This window comes from Blennius ocellaris (assembly GCF_963422515.1).
Source record: "Blennius ocellaris genome assembly, chromosome: 10".
Classification (NCBI taxonomy): Eukaryota; Metazoa; Chordata; class Actinopteri; order Blenniiformes; family Blenniidae; genus Blennius; species Blennius ocellaris.
In genome coordinates, this window is record NC_137659.1 from 24,585,370 (window position 1) to 24,601,156 (window position 15,787).

At 43.1% G+C, this 15,787-nt stretch overlaps 1 protein-coding gene across 1 annotated transcript in view; it reads right to left on the reverse strand.

The window, feature by feature from the left end:
• Positions 1-13,102: 13,102 nt before the first annotated feature.
• The window catches only part of xkr4 (XK related 4), a 36,539-nt gene continuing 33,854 nt past the window's right edge, over positions 13,103-15,787 (reverse strand). The window contains exons 3-4 of the mRNA XM_080503268.1: positions 14,721-15,075; positions 13,103-13,800 (exon numbers count right to left, since the gene is read on the reverse strand). Of these exons, the coding sequence (XP_080359394.1) occupies positions 13,200-13,800; positions 14,721-15,075 (956 nt within the window). The 3' untranslated portion in view covers positions 13,103-13,199. The remainder of the gene's footprint in view (positions 13,801-14,720; positions 15,076-15,787) is intronic.

Consider the following 15,787-nt stretch of genomic DNA (forward strand, 5'->3'; position numbering starts at 1 on the left):
AGGGGAAGGTTATCCATTATCCATTATTCAGATCTCAGAGCCAAAAGGTATTTGGCCACAGTAAACATCAACATGACATCAGCCAGCAGGTGTCACCAGGGCGAGACCCTCTCACACAGGGTGAAATGTTGGTTACATAGTTGTACTCCGGTCTAAAGGTCCGGATGACAGAGGCTCCATACAGCCTCTTGCACTGACAGCCTATGATGACGTGATCAACGAAGCTTCCTCTGATTTGATGTGAAAGTTGTTGGAAAGCAGCTCTCCCCCTGCCTCTCCCTCTCATCTGTACCTTCCCTCTTCCTCTCTGAAACATCTTGTCCAGTGTTGGATGAAAAAACAATCTTGCGCTGACTTCCTGTTTGAAGTGGTAACCATTAATGGAGGCGTTCAGCCACATCTCACACATATTGGCCAATTACATAACTCATGTTGTGTCATTTTAAATGTCAGTGTTTTTGAAATGACAAACATGTGACTTTATGTGAGATTGTAGTGTCTGATGCAGAGAACCGTGCTCTCTGCATTTAAAAAGTGCCGTTTTGAATTACAAAATGTGTGTAAAGCAGAAAATGTGTTTAGAGTTTTAGACACTTAAGAAGAAGTGTTGCTCTCTGTGTGTCATTTTAAGTGACTGTGCTACGCATGTCACGTTAGCGTGTTAGCAACTGGAAAAAAAACTGTAGAGTACAATGACCGTGAGAAGAACCCTTTTAGTATCCAGAGGTGCTGATCGCCGTCGCCCCCCTCCGACGTTGCCCTTCCACCCAACCACAGAAACCCGCCCCATGTCAAGCTTGCAGGGAGAGGGACCCCCCCCCCCCCCCCCCCCCCCCCCCCCCCCCCCCCACCACCACTCACATTGCCTGCCCCAACAGTGTTAAGAATATAAAAACTTGAAACAAATAGTTTTATTCAGTTATATCTCCATTTTTGGACCAAATGCAAAATATCACATGTGAGGTTTGTTCTTTCTTTGTGTTCTACATCTCTGATAAAGGGGGGACTCTTCTTTTAGATGGTGCCCTTCTATTAGGAACTATACGGTGTGTTAAATTGATATTTGTTTCATCTATCTATCCATCTTCCAGAGTGCTTGTTGCTGTTCAGGGTGGCGGGGTGCTGGAGCTGACCCCAGCAAAGGCAGAATACACCCTTGATGTACCCATTCGTCATCTGTCACAGGGCATATTTACTTCTTAATATTTTTAAATGTATAGTATTTATAATAGTTTTTACCTTCTTATTTTGCTCTTGATTTATATATGTACAGAATATTTGTTTTTAAATTACAGTAACAGTCTATACATATTTTCTTGCTGATACATTCTATTTACCCTGTAATTTGTATTTCCCACTTGTTAGTTCTATACACTTTTTATTTGACACATTACATAATATACAGTATCGACAGCACAAGACATCATTGAGAGAATGTAGAGAAATTGAGAAAACAATGTGGCTGAGGCTGTTAGACCCTCTCATTGTGAGGGTTCAGTAGTCCGCTCATACCCCATGAAGCCTTACAGCCACCATACGTTCAGGTACTGTGGACACTCAGTACACTGGGGTACACAGCAGTGTACTGTGGACACTCAGTACACTGGGGTACACAGCAGTGTACTGTGGACACTCAGTACACTGGGGTACACAGCAGTGTACTGTGGACACTCAGTACACTGGGGTACACAGCAGTGTACTGTGGACACTCAGTACACTGGGGTACACAGCAGTGTACTGTGGACACTCAGTACACTGGGGTACACAGCAGTGTACTGTGGACACTCAGTACACTGGGGTACACAGCAGTGTACTGTGGACGCTCAGTACACTGGGGTACACAGCAGTGTACTGTGGACGCTCAGTACACTGGGGTACACAGCAGTGTACTGTGGGACACTCAGTACACTGGGGTACACAGCAGTGTACTGTGGACACTCAGTACACTGGGGTACACAGCAGTGTACTGTGGACACTCAGTACACTGGGGTACACAGCAGTGTACTGTGGACGCTCAGTACACTGGGGTACACAGCAGTGTACTGTGGACGCTCAGTACACTGGGGTACACAGCAGTGTACTGTGGACGCTCAGTACACTGGGGTACACAGCAGTGTACTGTGGACGCTCAGTACACTGGGGTACACAGCAGTGTACTGTGGACGCTCAGTACACTGGGGTACACAGCAGTGTACTGTGGACACTCAGTACACTGGGGTACACAGCAGTGTACTGTGGACACTCAGTACACTAGGGTACACAGCAGTGTACTGTGGACACTCAGTACACTGGGGTACACAGCAGTGTACTGTGGACGCTCAGTACACTGGGGTACACAGCAGTGTACTGTGGACGCTCAGTACACTGGGGTACACAGCAGTGTACTGTGGACGCTCAGTACACTGGGGTACACAGCAGTGTACTGTGGACACTCAGTACACTGGGGTACACAGCAGTGTACTGTGGACACTCAGTACACTGGGGTACACAGCAGTGTACTGTGGACACTCAGTACACTGGGGTACACAGCAGTGTACTGTGGACGCTCAGTACACTGGGGTACACAGCAGTGTACTGTGGACACTCAGTACACTGGGGTACACAGCAGTGTACTGTGGACACTCAGTACACTGGGGGTACACAGCAGTGTACTGTGGACACTCAGTACACTGGGGTACACAGCAGTGTACTGTGGACGCTCTCCCGCCAAGCAGCAAATGATTTGATTCATGAACTGAGTCCACTGATTCAGTAACATCTAAAGAAGTGCTCGACAAGGCAGGAGGCTTCAGACCAGCAGCTTCTGCTCCACTGCTGGAGATCCTGCAGGAAGGTAGAGAGAGAGAGAGAGAGAGAGAGAGAGAGAGAGAGTGAGTGAGAGAGAGAGAGAGAGAGAGAGAGAGAGAGAGAGAGAGAGAGAGAGTGAGTGAGAGAGAGAGAGAGAGAGAGAGAGAGAGAGAGAGAGAGAGAGAGAGAGAGAGAGCACAGAAGAGAGTGTCGAGCTGTAAAGCAAAGCTCTCTGTTTACCAGTTGCTCTACATCCCCTCCCTCACCTCTGGTCATGTACTTGGGGAAGAATGAGCTCCTGGGTACAAATACTCACAATGAGTGTTTTCTGAATCATCTTGGTGGAGTGAGGGACTCAGACATCAGGGACTCCATCTTGGTGGAGTGAGGGACTCAGACATCAGGGACTCCATCTTGGTGGTGGAGTGAGGGACTCAGACATCAGGGACTCCATCTTGGTGGAGTGAGGGACTCAGACATCAGGGACTCCATCTTGGTGATGGAGTGAGGGACTCAGACATCAGGGACTCCATCTTGGTGATGGAGTGAGGGACTCAGACATCAGGGACTCCATCTTGGTGATGGAGTGAGGGACTCAGACATCAGGGACTCCATCTTGGTGATGGAGTGAGGGACTCAGACATCAGGGACTCCATCTTGGTGGTGGAGTGAGGGACTCAGACATCAGGGACTCCATCTTGGTGGAGTGAGGGACTCAGACATCAGGGACTCAGTCACTCCTCCACATTGAGAGGAGCCAGTTGACGTGGTTGGCCTCTGAACAAGATAGCCCTGGTCTACATCCACCGGGGAGGACCCCCAAGGTCTGTGCAGGACTCACTGAAGACTGTCTCTCTGGTTCAGTCTGGAATCATGTTGGCGTCTCGTCAGAAGGAAGCAGGACAGAGATGTCTCACCCTCACTGCCCTCTGTACTGCCATGGGGAAGAAGATGGAGGGATGGATGCAATCAACTCTCAAACAGGAACAAAACTGAGTCCAGAAAAATGACCACAGTATACTTTATTAAATTAATTTTGGTAGTTTGTGTTGCATTAAATTCAAATAAAAATTTACAAAAATCTCATATATACAAAACTGTCATTTTTATCACTCTTAATTTTTTTTTTCCCATAAAATGTTCTTTTCCCCAATGAACACCTTTTAAGTACTTCAGACTTTCGTCACACAATGCAATGCAATTTACTGAAAAGACACACACACACACACACACACACACACACACATATATATATATATATATATATATGCTTTGTCTTAAACATTTGTATTTTTTTTTTAATACACCACATACACCACGTTTATCTTTTTTTCCACTGTAGTATATTGTCATAGTAACAGCCACTGTGGTGGCATCGAACTTCTAAAGACAACCTTCACAGTCACTTCAAACTTAAAAAGAGAGGAATGTTCTTTTTTCCCCCACGTGTACACTTTGCATACATATATTTACAGATAAGCATGTAAGTTGTCAGTTGACTGTCTGTGGCGCCCCGGGTTCAGACCAGCTCTCCACAGACGTTTGTACAGGATGGTCATGTTCAGTATGACTGGCCTCACGATAAGGTTCCACCTTGCTGACTGCGCTTGTTCTAATGCTGGACGATCCTCCTCTGGAGCTGCAGCACAGACCTGCCACTGAATTCTAACTCCAAGAAAGCCAAGAGTAAAAAAAAAGGATGTCAGCCACTATAGTTGGTGTGTCAGATTTTCCAAAATTAGAGATCCTAATGGCTCCTCCTGCCTCAGCCAATGAATGGGCAGAGAAAACTGGGAGGTGGAGGGTATAGCTAAGACTAATGCACATGATCTGTAACCTTTTGCTTCTCTATTACTCTGTTTTTGTTTTTTATTTTGGATTTCTCACAAGACTGAAGCAGCAGATTTTCAGTTTTCACAACCAAGAGTCCCACTTAGCCATTTCCGGAAAAACTGATTTTTCATTTCTCTTTCATTGAAGTTTCAACCTCTTTGCATCTTATTGTTATTTTTATACACTTAGACCTTATGATTCTTAACTTCAGGAGAGTTCAGGAGACCCAAGATTTTGGTCTGCGATAACGTTTTTAGGTATAATAGCTGTCAGCTGAAGTTAAAGAAACACAGTTTCTAACTTGAGGCAAAAATGACAAGGCAAAATGAAACCAAAAGTGACATGTTGTCATCTCATACACAACTGTGTGACTTTCTGCTGATATGTTTACAAAAGTCAGTAAATGAACAAAGATTCACTCCAGCCTGTTTCGTCCTACAAACCCAACTTGCACAACAAGACAGTGTCTGGAGTCACTCAAGGAGCAAATCTGAGGCTTTTAGCAAGTAGAAAAGAAAATCCTGTGAAGGACTCCTGGAACTGGAGTGACTCAACAGTGCCACCCAGTGGACAAGGTCTAGGAATGAAAAGAGTTTGGTGAGGGAGTGTTTGGACACGTTAGCAGGTCACCAGAGACGGCCTGAAGCTCAGGAGAGGAAACAACAGCAGGTTTGGGTTTTTTGCATTTAGAGAGCAGCAGCACATGTTAAAACACAGCACAGCACCAATGTGAGGCGTCTCTCACTTTTCTGTCTTGAATACAGTGTTCTCATGATGAGATGGGCTAAATTTAGAGACCTGAAGCTGTGTGGTGGAATGGACACATCCATTCCAACACACTCCCACTGACTGACGTTGTTACAGCCGTCATATTTTCCTGACTATATTTCACACTATTACATGAAAAGAACATTGTCATGAACCTATACAACCACTGTGTAGGGAGCCGTGGGGCCCCAAGGTTCCTATTCTAATCATGGTATGACCTCTTCTGACACCAAGTACTTGAAATTCTTCACAACTACCTTGATGAACTATTGATAAAAACCCAACATGACAAAAGTGAACGAGTGAATAAAGAATACAGATTTGGGTCCGCGATAAAGTTTATAGGCTTTTACCAGCAACAGGTTTGTTCAAATCTCCACTTTTGAGTTGATACATACACAATATATGTATGTACAGTAATTGTGTATGTTGAGCAGAATTTTTTAGTATTTGAATTCTGTCTTACTTTATATATCCAGATACTTAGACAGTTACAACTTAAGAGTTCTGAAATGTTCTTAATTACAAAAAACCCCAGTATTTTTTGAATTCTGATAATGATTGTTACATACAGTAAAAGATGTCATGAAGATTTGCTAAACGAGTGGGAGACCCCATCATTACCATGACATATGAATCACTTTCTTAAAGAACAATCTGGATCCTGCTCACCAACCTGGATTTTCATTGAAAACTGGTTTGGAATGTAAAATTATTGAATTTTACTGAAGATTTATATTTTGAACGGACGAGTGTCATTTTGAAATGTAAAGAGGAAGTCTTGGACTTGATTAACCTCGACACTTGAAGGGTTGTTGACTTCTCTTCTTATGTCGTCATTTCAAAACAACAAATGAGCCAGTGCTCAGAATGTGTAGAGTCATGAAAATAAAACGTTTAGTGAAGTACTGATGTGTGAAAAAGTGTATTCCTTATTCCCCACCTTTGTCAAATATCCATCAACCATGAAAACAAAATGAACTGAAACTGGTGATTGGAAGTCTGATGCACTTAAAATGTGAATGAAAAAAGTGAAATTAAAGCATATTTGTTAGTCGTTGACAAAATGACCTAATCACGCCTCCAACAGGCTCTGGAGGACAAAACACCTCTTCGTTGACTCGTCACAAGTACAGTAACTACATCTCACTGGTTATCATAGTGAATCGTGTTGAAAACACACACACACACACACACACACACTCACACACACACGTGCGCGCACAAGGTTAACCAGAAAGCCGAGTTGTGTTTTCTGTATAGCTTCACAAACATCTGGCAGCTGGAATTGAAATAAAGCCCAAAAGAGAAGAACCCGTTGTAACCACGTCTGCAGCACAGAGCTTTGTTCTGACGTCCTTCAACAAACACATTCCACATTCCAACCTTTGGAGAATCAACATTTTTAGTCTGACAGCTGTTTGTTTTATTTGTTGTCGGAGCAGCAAGAGCCGTTAAATCAAATGTTTGCACTCGGAAACCACAAAAGAAACCATCTCAGTTATCAGATGACGAAACACGGACTGGATAAGGTTTGCAACACAAATGTCTTTTTGTATTTTAAGGCATGCACTGAGTCAAAGCACAAGAGAACGGTGATTGGTGAGCTGCCTTTTATTTTTTTAAATTCAACAAATCCTATAAATATCTCATTGTATAGCACAAATGTCGTGTCTCTATTGTTTAACTTTTTATCTGTGAGGAAGTGTGTGTGTGTGTGTGAGTGTGTGTGTGTGTGTGTGAGTGTGTGTGTGTGTGTGTGTGAGTGTGTGTGTGAGTGTTGGGGGGGGGGGCACAGGATATATGCCAATCAAAGGGTAAAAAGTATTTTGGATTAACAGGCAATAAAACAAAACTCTTCTTGAGCTAATTAGATGCTTTTAATTTATTGAGTAAGTATATGGTCTGCAATTTTTTTAATCTTAATAATATGTCATCTTTTTTATATACTTCTAATGAATTAAATTTTACTCTATGTCTTTGTTGTTACCTCCCTCACAAGTACTGAAAACTACTGAAATCAACAAAAGTAACTACTGTAAAATTGCTTCCGGTGTCAGCTCAAACAACTTTTTAGTTTGGCATATTGTGTAATAATGTATTTTATGATGACGAGCAGAAAGTGTCCAGGACTTCAGTGTTTCATCCTGCTGAGTGGTGAATATATTAGAGTGGTGAATACATTAGAGTGGTGAAAGACACTGAGGTAGCTTCAAATTCACGATGTATGAGTGACACCATGTTTATCAGGGTCTGTGAGATGAAAGTGAGTCAACTTGGGATCAAAGAGCCTGTCGTCTGACAGGCTGTCGTCTGACTGCTTGTGAGCTTTAGCATTAGTTTTTAATACAATTTTATTGGTTTTTGAACCTAATATATGACTCTTGAATTGTATATAGTCTGCAATTGTCATAATTGTGATTTTTTTTCATCATTTCAATTTATCAATTTAAATTTTACACTATAACCACAATAAACTTAAAAAAAAAAAAAAAAAAAAACCCCATTAATTGTGTTTTTGAGATGTATGAATATTTTCAACCATCCAGAAAAGATGATAAATCTCAGCGTAAAAATAAATCATGTTGGGAAATGGCAAAATATGGCTTTAAGTGATATGATATCCACTTCTTTAATAAGCCACACTGTGAAAAATGAAGACACCAAGAGAAATGGTCAGAGACAAGTTTTGACAATTTTGTGACAGTAATGCCTCATTTTCCTTCAACTCTCCCATTTGTGTTCCTGGAGCAGGCTGGTGTTGACGCACTGATCATTCAGTGTCAGCTTTCAACTTGCCAAACGTCACTCGTCACTGAGACAAAAGCAGCTCGGACCAAACTGAAAGCCCCAACAAAGTGAGAGAACAATGATGCACTCCTACATGGTAGCTCAAATGACCTGTTTGTAAACTTGTAAGGCTTTTTATTGGGGCCACGGCGTGGATGTCTTCATGAATGATCTCTTCAGGAAGTTCTATGTGGATTGACAGGTTGGGATCCTATTTGCCCACATTCAACACTGCCAAGACTCCACACTTGCAGGCTAAAATGTGTAAATCCAGGTCCTGTAATTTTCCGTGTGAAATGAATGGACACTACTACAGACCTGTCTTACTGAATGTAAGGACACTCAGTGTGGACTAAAAGGCCTTCCTGTCAACATGAAAAACTAAAAAGGTGTATTTCCAGCAGACCGACAGGCTCGTCTGAGGTGCAGGTGAAAACACACATTGATGTTCTCTCACAAACATGTTGTACGTACAAATGGTAACACTGAAGTTCACATTGGACTTGTCACGACCGACAAGGAAGGATCTTCATATAAACCTACCAAAAGCCATTTCGTCTCAGTTTGAATCAAGTGTAAACAATGAGACAGTCGGTCAGTCCAGTCCTTCTCTCTGTGGCCTGTCTAAAGGTCCGGGTGAATTCAAAGGATTTTACAAGCCCATGTATTTGAAGATATGGAAACCATTTTTATACAATTGTGTTCTCATGGCAACTTGAAGGAGTGAAACTTTGTACAAGGTTTGTATTGGCTTGTCAAGTCTTTGTGGTCCCTGGTCTACATCCCATCACTCATGAATGATCTGGAATTGGAGCTTTTTAAAGTGTGGGAGGTGAAACTGCATGTGCCTCAGGCTGTCCTCTCAACGCGTACTAATACACATCCTGGGCTTTCAAATTCACATTACAATCGGAAGACCTGTGATACCTCTGTGTTTTCCTTTCAAATGTTTCAATGAAAGTTTCTTTTATACTTGTGATTTCTCCCACTTAAACTGAGCTCTGACAATTAGCGATTCAATAAAGAATAAATAAATCAGAATTTTACTCTTCAGCTACTTCTTCTGCTTCTTTTTATAGAACTTTTTCCTCAAAACCACTTGAGAAATGTTTACATTTCATCATTACCATACTTACCATACACTTTTCCCTCCTCTCGCCATCCTAAAAAATTAAAACAAGCCCCACAACAGTGAGACTCTAAGTGAGAGAGCTGAAGTTCCCTGACAATGGCGGAGTTGATGGGAATGAGCTGATGTTTGCCTGAAGTCTGCTGCTGGTTGTTGGTTGTGGTGGAGAGAGTGCCTTGCTCAGTGAGAGGTGAGGCTCGGGGTTGTGGCGTGGAACATAAATGTGCTGGACGTTGCTCACACGTGTTGGCTCTATCATGTGGTGGTCATGTGACTGCTGACACGGCAAAAGTGGGGGGGGGTCAGGGGGTTCTGCTCCCTCGGACCCTTCAACCCGTCGGCTCTGCTGCAGTCACATTAAAACAGGAAGAGTGTATCCCAGGATGTCAGAAAACATTCTTTAAATTGTTTCCATTGTCAGTTGGTAGATGTGTTCACATTTGTCAGCTTTGGTCCACTTCAAAGTGATTTTAGAACCACTTTCTGAATGGGCAAAGGGGGGCCTTCATACCCTTCAACCACAAACAAACAAACAAACAAAAAACACCGTTGTGGTTTGATTGTTTGGCCAAAGCTGAATGAGGCTGAGCTGAAAAAAGTGTTTCTGTGTAGCAGATCTTCTTGCAGTTCCTGTTTTTTTCCTGTTCCACATTGCAGCCATTATTCTGTTTGTTGGAGCCACATAGAATCACACACATTTGGTTTGTATCATTCGCTTCATTGTTCTGATGTCAGCATTTTCTCATGCAAACTTTGTTTTCCCCCAATTGAGCAAAGAAGCTGTCACCAAGAGTGAAGACAGTTTCGACGGAGGAAGACAAGGAATGCAAACTCATTGGATGTTAAGCAACGTTCTGACTGACTAATACTGTGGTTATTGCAGTTATTGGGACAGCTGTCTAAAAACACTCACATCCTTTTTAACTGAGGTCAAGTGAGAGAAATCATGGTTTTGTCCTTTCCACGAGTCTATTTGTGTTTTTCAGCATGACCCAAAGTAGTTTTAAATAGCTTAAAGGAAGAGAAATACATGTAATTTTCCTTTAAACAAAACTGTTTGACTGTGCCTGAGTACAAAGCTCTTCATTAATGTCAGTGGGCCAAATATATCCAGTCACCTCACAGATTAACAAATTGAAATAACCATATGTCATCTGACATCTTATTTGATAGACCTGTTTTTGTCCGCCGCTGGGTCCATCTTCTCTCTGACCCAAGAGAAAAATGGCTGTCATGAAGTCTGTGAATCTCCAAATGAAGCGTAAGGACAAATCATAAATATGAAAATATATCAGACCGCAGTCACAAGGCCTGCAGTTTTATGAGAAGCCCATGGTTTGTGCCGACACACTCACTGCATTTTACATGCTGTATCTGACCACTGGTCACTGCTCATGCTGCTTTCCATTGCCCTTGAGCCTCACTCATCTACTCTCTCCAGGTCAGTGTGGTGAAGGTTCACTCAGGGCAGAGGTCTGAGGATCGCTGCCTGCAGTGTGACATCCTGGTCAAAGCTGTGATTTATGTATTCACATCATGTTTTAATAACTCTTAGATTGGAGGTGCTGTTGCTTCTTTTTGTAAGGAAATCAGACATACAGATGTGCAGAGAACAATACGCCATGAAACAGAATTGAGAGTACTCAGCAATCATGTGTGGGAACTACAAATTTGATGCTATTGGGGTGAGTCTCAACCATAAAACTACCAATACCGACAGTAAAGCTCAACTTTTGCCTTCGTTCTCATTGTTATGTAAACGAGGCCTCAGACCAGCGTTTCCAGTGGCACTGTGTGACGCCCCCTAACTCCATGGACTGCGTAACATTAGATTTGCGTTTGACTTATTTTTATTTGTATTTGCGACATATTTCAGTTTACTATATTTATTTTTGGTATTAATGTATGTGGTGACTTATATATAATTGAATGGTTTTGTCAGGTGTTTTTTTGATTTGATGTAAGTTCTTGCACTGCTCTAAGCTACACAACATTGGTTTGTACCTGAGTGTTGTGGGTACAGCCCAATGAAGGGGCGGACAGGGTGGTGAGTGAAGACCGGGAAGCCTCGTTGTTTCTATACTGGAGCAGCTAAATGAACAGCCTGAAGCTGTCTTGCCGTTTTAGTTGTCAATTAAGCACGGGGGGGGAGTAAAGCTTAAACTGTAACCCACCGAACATACTGCCGAGGAGATGTGGAGCCAAACACATTTTCAGGGTTACAACTGCAACAAACTGAAAAAGGCATTCACAAGTAAGTTTTCATGTTGTCCAAAAGATTTGCCGGGATTTAAAATTCCCTCCCAATAAAGTTGCGTGTGCCAAAATGTCCTAAGTTTGTTTGGCGACTGCCATGTGAGCGAATTGCATGGCAACTCCAGGTGAGTTTCAACCCAATTTTCACCCGGCGTTCATTGAAGATACATGCAACACCTGTGCAACATTTGAATTCAAGCAATATTTGTGCTTATTCACACATTTCATGTGCCAAGTGAGAGCATTTGCATATCTGTCTCATTGATCACAACGTACATGACATAAACTTCAACTGAGATGTTAGCAAGCTGCGGTGAGATAAGCTTCATGATGACAGCAGGAATGTTTTCCATGGAAGGGAACCAATATCAGTGTCATGCACCATCAGCAGAGCAAGTACAGGCATCCAGCTGCATGTCCTCCTGAGCCACTTCTCTTGTTCACGCACGCACACACACACACGCACGCACGCACGCACACACACACACACACACACACACAGACTTCAATAAATACAAATACTACAGAATTACAATGACTTCAGTACTCTCTATTTCATCTCCAAAGTTAAAAAAGAAATGCTGCATGTAGTAGAGTACTGTACATCCTGGTGGCTGGTTTAGTTGAGCTGAGATGGCTGCTTGTCTGTGTTCTCACATAGCCTCCACCCTGAACTCATGTCCTCATGTTGTCCCACACGCTGTCTTCCCCCGTTGGTTGCTGTGTGCTGCAGGAATGAGTCCTCTTGCTCTCCACAGACAAGCAGAGGTATGTGTCAGGGCTGAGCTCGGCTTCTGAGACCAGACAGCAACTTTTTGAGTTAAGCTGCCAGGAAGATTTTCTTTCTTGGCATTCTGTGAGTTTGACTTCTCTAAGGAGAAAAAAACCACATGTCCTTCCAGCTTTCACTCCTTTTGACTCAATTCTGGGTTTTCCATCCAGCCAAACACGATTGATTTCATCTAAACGAAACAGAACGACTGAGTATAGATGCTACTTTGACCGCGGTTCTCTTGCAGTTCACTTTCTGACTGTCAGTGGAGATCAGAGTTGTCAGTGAAAGGTTTCAGTCAGAGAAGAACATTTTGGACGACACAGTAATCTCAGAGCATTTCCTCAGAAGCTGGAGGGACTTTCTACGGAACCTTTTTGGCACTAAGAACAAGAGTGATACAAGTCTTCACATGGTTGTCAATTGAGGTCCCCCCCCACCCAGTTAAAGCTGCTTAGGGGTCACAATCATTCCAAATGGTAGGATACCGTCATATGATGGCAGTTAAGACAGTTTCCAGTTTGTCTTCAGACTCAGTGAAGGATCATTCCCTCTCATCACATTACAACCATTCCCATGTCTGTTGGTTCAAGTTCATCTGTATGGATGTATGCATTCATGGGCGATCCTTCACTTTGTGCCATTTTATGCCAAACAAGTGGCAACAACCCACACGACAACCTTGTCCAGCCACGTCTGATGGTTCTGCGTGCTTCCTGGGTGGGCCCTCATTCCAGGGAATACAGAACAAATAGGGGAATAAGAGATGAAGCGTGACATTGTTGGTTGTAACAATTATTTATTGCCAGTCCTCGTTGCCGTCTTTGTGATAGCAGGATAGCCCACTGACGCTGCAGGGTGGAACTATAGAGTGGTCTCATATTCCAACCGCTCCTGTACCAGAGCATCATCTTTATATTGCAGCCGTGGAGGAGTCAGAGAGCAATCTATGGCCAGGATTGCTTTGCGTATACTGCGGTCGAGAACGTGGCGTTCCCAGGCTGGATAATGGTTCCTACAAAGGTCGATCTTGATGACAGTCTCATCTAGACGTGGAGCTCGAGATGATGGCGTCGATGGCACTGTGTGTCGAACTTGAAAGACCGGCATGCAGCCGTCTCGCTCAGAATACTTTCCCAGGTCACGCTCCAATGTTGTGGTCGCTCCCCTGTTGGAGCGCAGTGAGTTGGTGGCACCTTCTGATGGTAGTGTGGAGAACTGAGCGGTGGCATCCAGGTCCAGGCCCTGGCCACTTGGTGAGCGGCCGAAGCGGGGCCCATTGGGATGGAAAAAGGCGTAGTACATCAGCATGAAAACCACACCAGTGAAGAAACTGCTGAAAATAACACAGAGTGCTGGCACTGCGAAGGCATCAGTAGTGCTTGGCGATCGGTAGAGATACCACAATGCACTGAGAGCAGCATTTTCCACTAGGATCACCAGGTAGTAGATGAAAAGTCGACACCTGCATGAGATTTGACAAAGAAATTGGTCAGATTCAGTATTTGGTGTATTGGCATGTAGAGATAGGTGGAAATTAAGATATTTAATAATAAAACATTTCACTGCTCACGAGCACTTTTTGATCTAGACTAGACTTTGTTTCAGAGTAAGTCTGCTTCATTTAGACAGGTGTGGCCAGTGGACTTTCCAACGGATGGAGCAAAAGGACCATTTTGTGTGTGTTTGTTAATGACTTAAAATGACCTGCACAAACAACATGAATCAGAAGAAGCAGACAGAAAGAAAAAGTTCTCTTGGGAGCAGATGTGGATTAGGGAGGAAGGCACTCATTAAGACTATATATTGCGGTAGCCGACTAAAGGAATGGGACTTCTGCTTTCGGTTCGGGCCAATCAATGAATTGGGTTTCTACATCATCATGCTTTCATTCCTTGCTGGTCAGTGTTCATTTCAGGCAATAGTGCCCCCAAACAAGTCGATGTTGTAATTGCATGACATTGGCCAGCCTCTCAAAAGTGCACTGTGAAAGCAAACCAAGCCAAATGAATGGATGCAAATTTCCAGCACCCACCCTGCCATTGAACAGAGTCCCTGGACTGTCCTGGTGTAAAAGCGCCCTCTAGGCACATGTCAAATTAACACTGTTGAAACGTGATTATGATGTTGAGATGCATCCACAAACAAATTTGTCTCAATTGCAAGTATTCATGTATTTGATCTGATAGCTGTGAGAGCAATTGTATTGAGGGGTTTCTGTTTAAGATGCATCTAAAGACATTTCTGGAAGTACCTGATCCTTTCAGATACTCACTTGACTTGATTCAGTAGTGCTATCAAACTGAAACCATATACTGTAGATTACCAAGTGACAAACTAAGAAAGAGCCAGATTTACAAAGACAAACTTCTATAGTATTCTCACCTTGTCCGACCCTCCTTGACGTTGAACCAGGAAAAGATGTATATTATGCCCACCACCATGTCAAACACAATCTCCTCCCACTTGCTGATGCAGAAATCTGTTTCACAGTGGACAATCCAGAAGGTCATGATGCACCAGTGCAGGACGATGAAGATTCCAAAATAAAGCTGAAACACGGAGGCGAACAGGGCGAAGGTGATGACTCTGGCTGCGATGGTGAAGAAGTGCCAGCAGAACTGGATGATGACTGCCAGGTAGCTGATGGGCTTCTTGTCATCACGAGACTCTCGTAAAGCCTTCTGGTAGGAGGCAAGAGCCCAGGCCAGAGAAACCAGGGAAGCCGCTGCAGTAATTCCTGAAAGAAGCACCAACACAAGCATTATGACTTTAGAGCTCCGACAGTGCAACACAAATCCTCAGGTCTTCTGACCCGCTCCAGTCTGGGAAGAGGACCGTACTGTGAGTGGAGACCTGTACGTGACACAATCATCAAGAAAAGCACAGTTTCAGATGTGAAGGTCTTTAATTCAGCATGTTGCCTAAGCCTGGCACTAACATTAGGATAATAGGAGTCCAGAGGAAGCATCTCATAACTTCCAATAAAGTCCAACAAAAAAACTCAACTTGTTTAGAAATATTGCTTTGTATGTCCAATGTATGGTTATTAGAGAAATCTTAGTCTCGTGCAATTACACCCATGATCATTTAAGATTGTAAGGAAAAACCAAAGCGTGGCACCCCTCTAAAAGTATGTTTTTGTGCCTTGATTTTAGAGGCTGATTCTTTACATTCTGAAATTGTGCAATAAGATAGAAGAGACGAGTTTGGGGAGTGGATCCGACAGACACCAGATTAAGATACAGTCAGTGGACTTTTGACTGTTCCTCAGACCGGAAGAAAGAAAGACATTGCTCTGTTTCATATGTATCTACTATTGGCACATTTGGCAAAGGGAAGGCATCAACATGAGCGTCGGCTGGGATATAAAACTTACTATACAATATTGTGACATGAAATCTAATATTAACTTCAAATCTGTTTTAATGAATTCAACCAGGGGTGGCCAA